The 12,138-nt window shown below is 41.8% G+C and overlaps 1 protein-coding gene across 1 annotated transcript in view; it reads right to left on the bottom strand.

The window, feature by feature from the left end:
• LARS1 (leucyl-tRNA synthetase 1) overlaps nt 1-12,138 on the bottom strand; it is a 1,303,086-nt gene that overhangs the window by 1,016,620 nt on the left and 274,328 nt on the right. Inside the window, exon 9 of the mRNA XM_044064023.1 lies at nt 11,006-11,073. Within this exon, the coding sequence (XP_043919958.1) occupies nt 11,006-11,073 (68 nt within the window). The remainder of the gene's footprint in view (nt 1-11,005; nt 11,074-12,138) is intronic.

Here is a 12,138-nt window from a genome sequence, read left to right as displayed (position 1 = left end):
TTCCGATTCTGTCTCAGAGCTCAAAACATAATTTTCCTTAGTTATACCTATTTGCTCACCCTGCATTTCTGACAAAGTAGTTTGCAGAGAATTTTTAAAGTCTGACAACTCATTACACTCCCAAAAATATGTTCCCAATACCCTGTTTCTTCCCCCATCACACTTACAACATTTGCAATCTACCCAAGGAAAATTTCTCTGGAGTTTGCTTGGGGTATAAAAATATCAATGCAAACACATCCAAACAAAAATCCTAAATCTTCTAAACTTTGTTGGATATGTTACACCACTGACTGCTGAATGAAACCTAGAAAGGTTCTTTCTTGCATTTGCAAATTTGCTATGTTTTTTTATTTTACTAGCAAACACTTGTTTTTATACAATATGCCCGATTCCAAAACTACATGCTCTCAATGTAAATAACCTACTCTGGTGCAAGTCTGACCCAATTCCAAAACACTTGCTCACTGTGTAACAGACTTAATCCAGTGTTAGTATGCCTTATAGATACCTCTTAGACATCAGTAAGTCATGCCAAGATCAAATCTTTTAGTATCGGGTCAGGCTTAAATGCAGACTAAGTCACTTACACACAGAGCAAGTCTTTTGGAATCTGGCCCAATAAGTCTTGCAGGTGCAAGCAAGTAATCAAGAAAGGTCTCAACATGGTACTCCGACTGAAACGCACAAAACAGAATATAATTTACTTCTAAAGAAGAACTGACGAGCACTTCAGTGAAAACAATGAAATTTGAAACTTTAGGACGTGAAAAGCTAATGCAAGTAGTCTCTCCAGTAACTTTAGTACATATATACAGTGTACAATTTAGCTTATTTAGGGGTAGCTAGTTCACCTTTTCTCAAGGTTAAAGTTTACTAAAAGCATGCAAACTTTCTTTCATATCTGGCAGGGCAACAGAGATAAGAACAAACAGCAATCTGTTTAAATAGGAACATAGTTTCAAACATGTGCTTTGATGTGGTTAACCATAAGTTTAAAATGGTTTACTCTGAAAATTACATGCACAGGTTTGCCAAAAATGGGAATATCGAACCACAGTTGATTTGATTCCCATTTTCGCCGACCTGCACTACTGCGAGTGTGCAGTTTAGCGAATGCCACTGCTCATTCGCACATATGCCATCTGAGTTATGACTACAGATAGTGGTACAGTGGGGATCAGTAAATGACCCTTTTCCCCACTGTAGTGTGATTGCCCTCCACACGTGCAACACAGAATGACAAAAGTGCGAATTCGAATGTTTCACTATATGCAGTTCAACATTCTGCCCTAATTAAATATACTGCACATCTGAATCGAAGATGTGAATGAGTTTTGTTTTGTACTTCGATATTCTCAGAGTAAACCGTTTAAAATAGACTGTCTGGGGGTGCACCTGCTGATTTGTGGCACGTGTTCCTATATGGAGGTAAACTTCACTGTTTGGAAAATGCATATAGTCTTGTGTGTTTGCTGTGAATTAAAATTTGGTGAGGGTATTAAATGTATTTAGTTTTCTTTTGTTTTTTTTGAGTGTTTTTAATGAAGTGAAAAGTCTGGGAAATGTGACATGGGTTCAAACGGAGATGAGAAGCAGCTACATACAAGATCAGTCTGCCAAACAAAGGTAAAAGTAATTTACAAGTTATAATTGTATGTTCAAAGGAAATGCCATGTACATTACGGGGAAACAGACACAGACAAAAGGGAGAAAAACACTGAATTATATTAAGAAGTGATTAGTGCAAACAACAAGGAGACCCACATGGATATAACCAAGGATGTGAACTTGACAAAAAGGATTTCAGGACGAATATTCAGCAAAGTATCAGGGACAAAGGCTTAGGAAATTAATAACATTGGGTGCAACAGAGGCTTCAATACTGAAAAAGGAAGAAGAAGAAAAAGGAAAAATTGTGGTAGTTAAGGCCTAGAAGGGAAAATATGAGAATACTTTGTATGGAAGATGTAGATTTAGTTGCAGGATCTCAGAATTTACACATTTCCCAAGATATTGTAAATGGGCTAGATTGGAAACAAATTATGTTTTACAGGGGTATGTATGAAGACAGAAATTGAGCAATTTATGTAATGTTGGACTAAATGAAGGTTGTAAAGAAAGAAAACATACAGAATGTACAACACGTAAACAAAAAATCTTAATATGTTTTTTTGCTGTTAATGTACATGTGCCCTTTTCTCAAGTGATAATTTAATGAAGATGTTTAAAAAAAAACAGATGATGTTGAAGTTCCTCACTGCTGCAGTAGGCTTTGGCTACATGGTTTGTATCTTGACTACGATAGAACCACCAGCCAGTTTCACAAAGTTTGGCACACTCTCAACTCCTACACTTCCAACTGCTGGTTGGCTAGCCCTTGGAGGGAAATCAACAGTCAGTGTGCAGACAATTCCACACTTTGTCCATACAAAGACAAAACTTACTCATCCTGAATCCCTGAAAGATATGAACAGTAACAAGTAACTTGACATCCCAACAACTGAACTGTTGGAAAGCTGATAGACTTGCTGTACAGAGCTGGAATCTATTTCAGTACATATTTTGCCACTTTATACACTTATTATAGTTGTGCTGTATTGTTTCTGTTTCTGTCTCTTGTGTCTCCACTGTGTTTTTTTCTCAGGGTAGCTCAGGCTAGTTTCAGGGAGGGGGTTGCTGAGCCGGTCCACATCCTAGCTGTTAGTCATCGCCTGAGGTGTATTTCATTGCAATTCCAATAAAGATTGCATTTTGGTGAACTGTTGGAAAGCTGATAGATTCCAGCTCTATACGGCAAGTCTATTTCAAACTGATAAGTACATATTTTGCCACTTTATACACTTGCCTATTATTTATAGTGGTGCTGTATTGTTTCTGTCTTGTGTCTCCACTGTTTTGTTTTTCCCACCCACCCTCCCTGTTCTTGTCTTGGTGTTAGTCATGGTGGCTTTTAAACTGCCCGCCCCTCTTGTAAGTTTGTATTTGGATACTCCTTCTGGGCCTATCTCATTTGCTCAGTCAACTGAGTGCAGTGAGATCATAGGCACTCCTACAGTGTACAAAGACAGCATTTGAGAAGGACAATCCCTGTAGCCTCTTAATCCTGTTGTGTTCCCTCCCTCAAAAAAATAAATAAATAAAAAAAAATTTATATATATATATATTCAGCTGCTCTTACTATAACTGTCTTAGTTGCTGTTCTGCGGACTATCTGCTCAGTTGTTCTTACTCTGCACTTATTACTACTTGTTAGTAGCCTTCTAATTTAATGCCTTCTGCACTTGTTTTTTAGTCATTTGTTAATTTAATTGCATTTAATTAAACTGTATTTGCCGTAATATTGATATACGTGTGCTAGCCTGCACTGCATTTGAATTTTATTTACTGCTGTTTTAGCGGCTTTTCTGTTAAAAAATAAAAAATAAAAAAATCCTAGCTTATTTCCTGCCTTCCCTGTAACTTATCTAAGTCCAGATACAGACTTGCTGTATCCAGGTCTGTTTGTAAGCTCCTGAGCCCCCCAAGCCTTTCTGTGTTGGAGGGAAGCATGCTAGCTTATTAGTGGGAGGGGTAAGCACTAGGTAGCCTATCTACCACAGGAGAAGAGGTTTCTGGCCCATAAATTATACTTTATTGGCCGTTTGGGAAGCTCTTCCATCTCTTTCAACCTTCTGATTCAAAAGCCTGTGTTTGTGCTTGTTTCCTGCCTTTCCTGTTACCTGTCTAGTCCAGGTACAGATTTGCTGTATCCAGGACTCTCTGTACACTTCTGAGAACCCCCAAGCCTTTCTGTGTTGGAGGGAAGCCTTCTAGCTTATCAGTGGGAGTGGTAAGCATCAGGTAGCCTACCACGGGAAGAGTGGGTTTTGGCCCATAAATTGTAGTTTATTGGCCGTTCAGGCAGTTTTACATCTCTTTCAACTTGCTGGCTTAAAAGCCTGCATTTGCGCTTGTTCCCCACCTTTTCTGTAACTAGTCTAGTCCAGGTACAGATTTGCTGTGTCCAGGACTCTTTGTAAGCTTCTGAGCCCCCCAAGCCTTTCTGTGTTGGAGGGAAACCTTCTAACTTATCAGTGGGAGTGGTAAGCATTAGGTAAGCCTATCTACCACAAGAGGAGTGGTTCCTGGCCCAGGAATTGTAGCTACTGGCCATTTGGGCAGTTTTTCCCATCTCTTTCAACTTTCTAGTTTAAAAGCCGCACTTGCGCTTGTTTCCTACCTTTCCTGTTACTAGCCTAGTCCAGATACAGATTTGCTGTATCCAGGACTGTTTGCAAGCTTCTGAGCCCCCCAAGCCCTTCTGTTGGAGTGCAGCCTTCTAGCTTATCAGTGGGAGTGGTAAGTACTAGGTAGCCTGTCTACCACAAGAGGAGTGGTTCTTGGCCCAGGAATTGTAGTTTATTGTCCATTCGGGAAGTTGTCCATCTCTTTCAACTTTCTGGTTTAAAAGACCACATCTCCACTTGTTTCTCATCTTTCCTGTAACTAACCTACTGGAAAGCACTAGAAAGCCTTAAACTGATATAAGCCTTCTAGCTTTAAAGAGAGACTTTGGAGTGATTGAGTATCAGTTTTCTGTATTTTCTTGTTGTACTTAACTGTTTACCGCCTAAACGCTGATTTTCCAGCACTTATTGTGATTTAAAAGATTGTTTTTTTTTCACATATTGTACTTATTTGACTGCCTGCACTTTTAAAAAGTTGTTTTTGTTTAAATAAATTGTTTAACTGTTGTAGGCTACACACTAATGTGTGATAGCCTTTTCTGTTCACTTGTAGTCGTTTAAAGCTGTTTGAAGTGTACTTTTTACTGTTTTTGCCTTATCTTTTAAAAAAAATAAATAAATACATTCCTTGTTTCCCGCCTTTCTAAGCTAGTATAATCCAGTTTTCAGGCTAGTTCTGAATTCAGGGCTGTGTTGCAAGTTTCTGAGTTGCCCATAACTTACTTGGATAGAGGGAAGTTTCTCTGTTCACCTGTGAGAGAGGGGAACTTTGAGCAGCCATCTGTCCCTGGAGGAGTGGTTCCAGCCCAGAAGTTAGTAGTTTAAAAAACGCGTTGCATGATTTTGTGCGCCAGGCAGCACCAGTTATCTAGGGTTAAATTATTCCTGGCTCCACTAAGTCTCCTTCAGTTTTTCACTTGAAACTAGTCTAACTCTCAATCAAAGCACTCAAAAAGCATCCTACAGTCCAGCACTTGCTCAGACCTAATAGCAAGCACTAATATACCCCGACACTTGACTGCCCAGCAGGGCAAGGCTCTTTACCCACCCCTCACCAACCAAGCGACAGCAGCTCACCGTACTATTCAGCCATGACCAAAGGGCAACTTCAGGTGTACTCTCCTGTCCAGCTGGTGAATCTGGGTATCCTGAGGCAATGTTACAACTGCCTCATGTACATAGAGAGCCCTCTCCTCCTACCACAAAACACTAACATATGTGAGAGATGTAATTATACAGCCAAACTAGAGGCTAAGGTATCTCCACCCAAGACTGAAACAGACAGTCATGAGGAGAAGGTTAACACTTGCACCACACCTCCACCCTCACATAGACCTACTAAACCAGCACTGGCAAAAGATACATATAAATACACAAAATCATACTCGGAGGCTCTAAATAAAAACCTGCAAAAGCATCAGAGAGCTCCAAAGCAGATACCCACAAAACCTGCACCTCCCATCACAAACCAGACAACACATAAAACACAAAATCAATGTGCTGCACAATCACAGCCCTTAAGGCAAAATAACATACCTAACACACTAGTAATAGGTGACTCAATAGTCAGGCACACTGACGCCCCACTCACTAGGCTGGACAAGCAGAAGGTTACTGTTAGCTGCCTGTCGGGAGCCAGAATCTGCCACATAACACAAGCACTCCGGTCACTCCAGAACAAGTACAAATGTGACTCTGTCATTGTTCATGTTGGTGTGAACGACCTGAGCTGTACCTCCCTAGACTACACAAAAAGAGACATGGAAGAGCTCTCTGATCATGTAGCCCAGGCTGGTATGACCCTGACCCTGAGTAGCATCCTGCCCTAACCAAGAATGATACCTCAGTATAAAGAAAAAAATTATCAATTTCAACAACTGGCTAAGCTTCTGGTGTCATTCAAAGGGGATCCAGTGTCTGTCAGCCTGGGATGACATGCTCGACAAGCCGCGTTGCTTTGCAAGAGACGGCTTGCACCTGTCACCCCTTGGCTTTCGAATACTGGCCAAGGCTCTTGCTGCCCCCATAGTGCCTTTTTTAGGCAAGGCTCAAAATTCAAACCCACCTCCATAAACAGCACAAGTAAAAAACTGAGGGTTATGCTACTCAACGCCAGGAGTTTAAATCTCAAAATGCATGCGCTCGAAACACTCCTAAGTATGGAGAACGTCGACATCTGTGCAGTAACTGAAACCTGGTTCAAGGCTCCAGAGAGCACTCCAGCACTACTGGGCTACAACTCATACCACACATTTCGGCCATAGAACACGGACCGAAACACAAAAGGAGGGGGTGTATCCATATTCATCAAGGATACCCACACCTCCAGGTTAGTGGCGCAGCATGATACCTCTGAGATCATCTATGTGCAACTAACATTGGGCAAATCTGCAATGCAAATTGTGGCCTGCTACAGATCACCCTCCATGACCCAGGACCACCACTCCGTATTTCTGGAGACACTGGAAAACATGAAGGTCCTACCAAACACCCTGATCTTGGGAGATTTCAATTACCCTACCATTAACTGGGAAAACAACTTGAGTACATACTCCCAGACTCAGCGCTTCCTAGAATTGATCAACTCAAATGCCCTGGATCAGCTGGTAAACTCCCCTACCAGAGGCCACAACATACTGGACCTGGTCATCACCAACATGGGCGACAGGTGCTCTGTACCGGAGGTCAACCAGTCACTGGTTAGATCAGACCATAAACTAGTTACCCTGGATGTCCACACCCCACCACCACCCCCAACCAAGGAAACCAAAGTGAAAAACTTTTCTAAAGCAAACTTCACCTTACTTAAGTCAGAGGTGGTAAGTTTCACAGCCCCCACGCTAAAGGATAACACTGCTCAAGATGCAGAATCCTTGACAATTGCACTCTATGAGCACCTACAAGAATACATGGATCGTGCCATCCCTAGCAAAACCAAGACTCACTCCCCTATGAGAAGGAAGCCAGTCTGGTGGACCCCTGCCATAAACAGGTTATACAACAAAAAGTGGAAACTAGTTCAGAAAAAAAGCAAATCCCAAGAAGGAAAGACATCTCTGATTGGTATCAGTAAGAAACTAAGGTCCCTCATAAAATCATCCAAGGTTAACTTCGAAAGAAAAATAGCCAAGGACTCGAAAGATAACCACAAAGCCTTCTTTAACTATGTCAAAAATCTAAGTGGCAACTCGCAGATATGCTCTGAGATAGTGCAAAATAGCACAAAATATACTGAACCTACTGATATTGCCAACATACCGGCAGATAGATTCAGTGCAAACTTCACCTCCCTCTCACCTTCAAAAGGGCCCACAACAATACCAGAAAAGTGTAGTGTCCCGGAAATCACAGAAGCACAGGTGAAAACAGCCCTTTCAAAAGCCAAAAACACAGCATCAATGGGGCCAGATGGTGTCCCAGATTGCGCCTTGCACGAACTACAGAACGAACTAACCCCCACCTAAACACGCTGTTCAACCTCAGCCTCTCCACAGGCTACATGCCCATAGAATGGCACACAGCAATGGTTATTCCGCTCCACAAAGGAGGAGCCACAACTGACCCTGGTAACTATCACCCCATAAGCCTGACTAGCCTGGTCTGCAAGGCTATGGAGCGCATCATCATGGAACTCATCAACAAAGACATTGGGAACCTCCAAACACTTGACCTGACCCAGTTCGGCTTTGTTAAGGGCAGATCATGCCTACTAAACCTGGGTGACTTCTTCGAGACAATTACTAAGGCCATAGACGAGGGAAAGGTGGTTCACACAGCCTACTTTGATCTCGCAAAGGCGTTCGACCCCATTCCTCACTCGGGTATTAGAGAAAAACTCACCAGCCTGAACATAAACCCCTGCGTCACAAGATGGGTTGCCAACTGGCTTACAGACAGAACTCACACGGTAAGAATAGAGGGCTCCAGGTCTGACTCTAAACCAGTCACAAGTGGTGTCCCACAAGGCTCAGTTCTGGGACCCCTACTGTTCGGCATATATTTCTCAGAAGTACAGGCAAACAAAGGAGGACTATGGCTAATGAAGTTCGCCGATGACTGCAAACTGGGAGCCATAACTGACTCTCCGGCTGACATGGACATCCTCCAAAAAGGCCTTACTGATACAGACACCTGGTGTCAAAGTCATGGCCTCAAGCTAAATGCCAAAAAATGCATAGTCATCCCATTTGGGAAAAACAAAACACCCACGAATTACCACATAGGCGGCAGCCCCCTTAATACAGAAGAGGTAATAAGAGATCTGGGGACCCAGGCAGATAGTAATCTCTCCTTTGACAATCATATTGCCAAAGTAGTTAGGAAATCCTATGTGGTCCATCTAATTACTAAGGGGTTCGCATCTAGAAATAAAGAGGTTATAGTGCCCCTCTACTCATCACTCATCAGACCCATCATAGAGTACAATGCCCCATTTGGGATGTACCTCACAAGACACTTCCAACAGCTTGAAAGAACACAAAAGCACCTCACCAAGAGGATTACTGGCCTCAAACAAATGTCCTATGCAGCCCGACTGAAAAAACTACGACTGTACTCAGTGGCATATCGCTTACTCAGAAGTGATCTCTGCCTGACTTACAAAGCCATGTCCAACTCAGAATTGATGGACATGCTCCACCTAAAGAAATCCAAGTCACTGCGAGCCACGCTCTCTAGTGAGCTAAACCTCGCCACAACAATAAATAGAACATGCTGGAGGGATAGATTCCTGTCACAGAGACTCACCCGTGCTTTGGAACAAAATTCCTAACTACATTAGGCAGAGCCCCTCACTAACACTTTTCAAGAGAAGCCTTGACGAGTGGATGGGTAACAGAAAGTACACCCCTGGGATCACTTCATTGGCTCTGCTTGACAGAGGCTCAGTTAATCAATGGGGCGGCGAAAGTCGACACACTATGGCTAGGCTTATAAATGCCCTCGGGCAGATAGCCTAGTACCTACCTCTGAAACTATGAACCTATATACAAAAGGAGGAGTATGGATGGTGGGCGCAGCGACTGCGGCACTAAGGAATTCAAGCAACTATTGTTATGTTAAGTGCAACTAACACATGCTCTATGTTCGTTTTCCCTGTTGCAGTAGCCTTTGGCTATATGGGTTGATTACCAAAGCCTATCCAACCTGAGAGGAGGAAGAAGGGTCCAAGAGCCTTTGAAGAATGGTCCTAGCAAAATTATTCCTGGACCTGGAAAAGGAATTCAGTTTGTAAAGCTTTGTTACAGTATGTAAAGAAGACCATACTGTTACCTCTAGAATACTTACAGAATCCACCCCTTTCTAGTATGTCACCCTAAAAGCCAAGGCTCTCATACAATGTGCCTTGGTAATGCCTGGAATAGATCTGCCACAACAGGAATAACAAAAGGCAATAGCTGAGTAGTGAGGACAGCCACCACAAAATGGTCTGCTTTGATCCTGTTCATCCTTCCTTTGTCCCATTATAAAAAATAAACAGCTGATCTGCTTTTCCAGGGAGTTAAGTTCTGTCAAGACAGTAATGGAGCTGCCTATGTAAGTCCAAAATATGTAGAATCCTTTCTCCCTGGTTCTGAGGAACTGGATAGAATACTGGAAGATCGAAGGCTTGATTCAAGGTAAACTCAAACAACTCTAGGCATAAATGAGGAATTTGTTCTTAATGTGACACAGTCTCTATGGAAGGCCAAATAGGGTTCACCCACCATGACAGTTTCCAACTCAAATACTATTCTTGCAAATGTCAGAACAATTAGTGCAGTTTTCCATATGATAAACCTTAAATCAGCCTGATGAGCAGATTCAAATGGAGACAAAGTTAACTATTCCAGCACAAAGTTAAGATCCCAAGGAGGAGCCACTCATTTTCTACATAGCCTAAGATGGAAAACTCCCTTCAAAAATGGTTTTACCAAAGACAGAGATGAAAGGGGAGGACCCATGGGCAGGCATGCTGAAATGGCTGGTGGATGAAGCATGATAGAGGAATAAAGGGCAGAGGAAAGTAACTCTCACAAACATTTAAGAATCAGTGGTACACAATGGCTGATAGGGCCCAGGGCCCAGGTTATTGTCTAAGCATAGAACAGAAAATCTTTCCCACTTGCCAATACAAGATTTCATAGTAGCAAGCTTTCTTTCCTCCTTCAGCAGGCTGCACATCCCCATGAAACAGGTGCCCAAAAGATATCAAAAATGAATCAACCAGGCAGTTGGTCAAAGTTGTTTGGGACTGGATTGTATCAAACACCACCTGTCTTGTTTGAGTAGGTCCAGTCTGTGAGACAGCTTGTGGTAATAGCCCCTGCCAGATTCCATAAGAAGATAGAACAGATGTTATTGAGGCCAAAAGGAGTCACCACATTGATTTTAACAGTCCTTCTGAATCTTCAGATTTACCTTGAGAATCAGTCAAAACTAAGAAATGCCTTTTGTTGAGCAGTGTCTGAAAGGCAGCCCAAGAACACAAACCCGTGTGAGAGAGTCAAGGAGAATTTTGAACACTTGCCCAAGATTGGTAAGGAGGGAAAACCCCAGGTTAATAACTCCTGACATCTGAGAAAAGACTCTGCAAATACAAGTCTAAATAAGGATACCTAGTAGTCTGCAATGAGCTATCACCAGAGCTAGACACTCAAAAACTCATTTGCAGTACCATTTATACAACTAGGTGCAATACAGTAAATTTTACAAAATCCTGCTTCAGAAACAAACACTATATCCACCGATCAATATTAGAGTGCTGGCACATATACAGTATGTTTTCTGCACATTACCTCAGCTTTGCAGGATATGGCTCCACAATCTTCATCTTGACCAAAGTGTACTCCTGTGGTCCAACACCCTAAACAAAAAAGATAATTTGACTATCCATGTGTTAAAACTCTGATGCTATATTTCAGCTCGTGACAAACTCCAAGTGGAAGTGCCTTCCACATTTACAATGAGAAACTGTTGATAGCAACAACATTTACAAACACACATGCGGCAGTCTTACAGTCTATTTTTATTTCATACCATAATCACTTCTCAAAATGTAAATACAATCTAGAATACATATATATACATATGTGTGTGTGTGTGTGTATGTGCGCGCGCAACATTGTTGTTAAAGTAAAAACTGTTCTGTAACAGTAAAACATTAAAAAAAGACATCACGAAGATAACGTCTCACTATCAAAGAAAGACTGGTGAAACGCTGGCATTTCTGAGAAATTACAGTTGAGTGAGGGTGCTCACTATAAACGTAAATGTTCAATATGTTTATAAGATTAATGGGATCATAAGACAAGATCTTAAAAGCAGTCAAGACATCTCTGAATGGTATGAGGCTGCTTAACATGACGTGGCCAGAAATTCTACACCATTTTCAGATCTGCTCTAGCCTCCATACAGACAGGTATTCTGCCAACAAATAATCCTGCAGTCTAGCCCAAAGGTCCTAAATGCTCCATAGTATATGCCATCCCAAGAGTTCTAAAAGCAAAAACAAATTTTTTTTTTATTTTTTTATAAAAACATTAAAGGGAACATGAGGTTAAAAGGGATCGCTACCAGATGAAAGTTTTCAGAAACTCTAAATTCATATGTTTGAGACCATATGATTGAGTTTCCAAAAACTGTAAGGTTTTGAATGGAGACCACGGTATAGTGCAGAACGGGAAATTTACCCTTTTCCTCAAAAGAGTGTGATCTCAGAGTTGGTATATTTAATTTGCAGGGGGGGGGGGGAGCTTGCACCCCTGCAAAGACGTACAAAAAGTTAGATTTTTGTGGGGGTTTTTTTTTTGGATGTTCAAGTTTTCAGAAACTCGATCATATGAATTTAGAGTTTCTGTAAACTCGACCATACGATACGGATCTGTTAAAAGCACACTCAGATTAGGTAACCCCCTGGCACACGCATGCG

This window comes from Protopterus annectens, chromosome 2.part2, assembly GCF_019279795.1.
Source record: "Protopterus annectens isolate FY-2018-M chromosome 2.part2, PAN1.0, whole genome shotgun sequence".
Lineage (NCBI taxonomy): Eukaryota > Metazoa > Chordata > Ceratodontiformes > Protopteridae > Protopterus > Protopterus annectens.
Note: the sequence above shows the minus strand (reverse complement) of the source record. Positions and strands in the feature narration are given on the sequence as shown.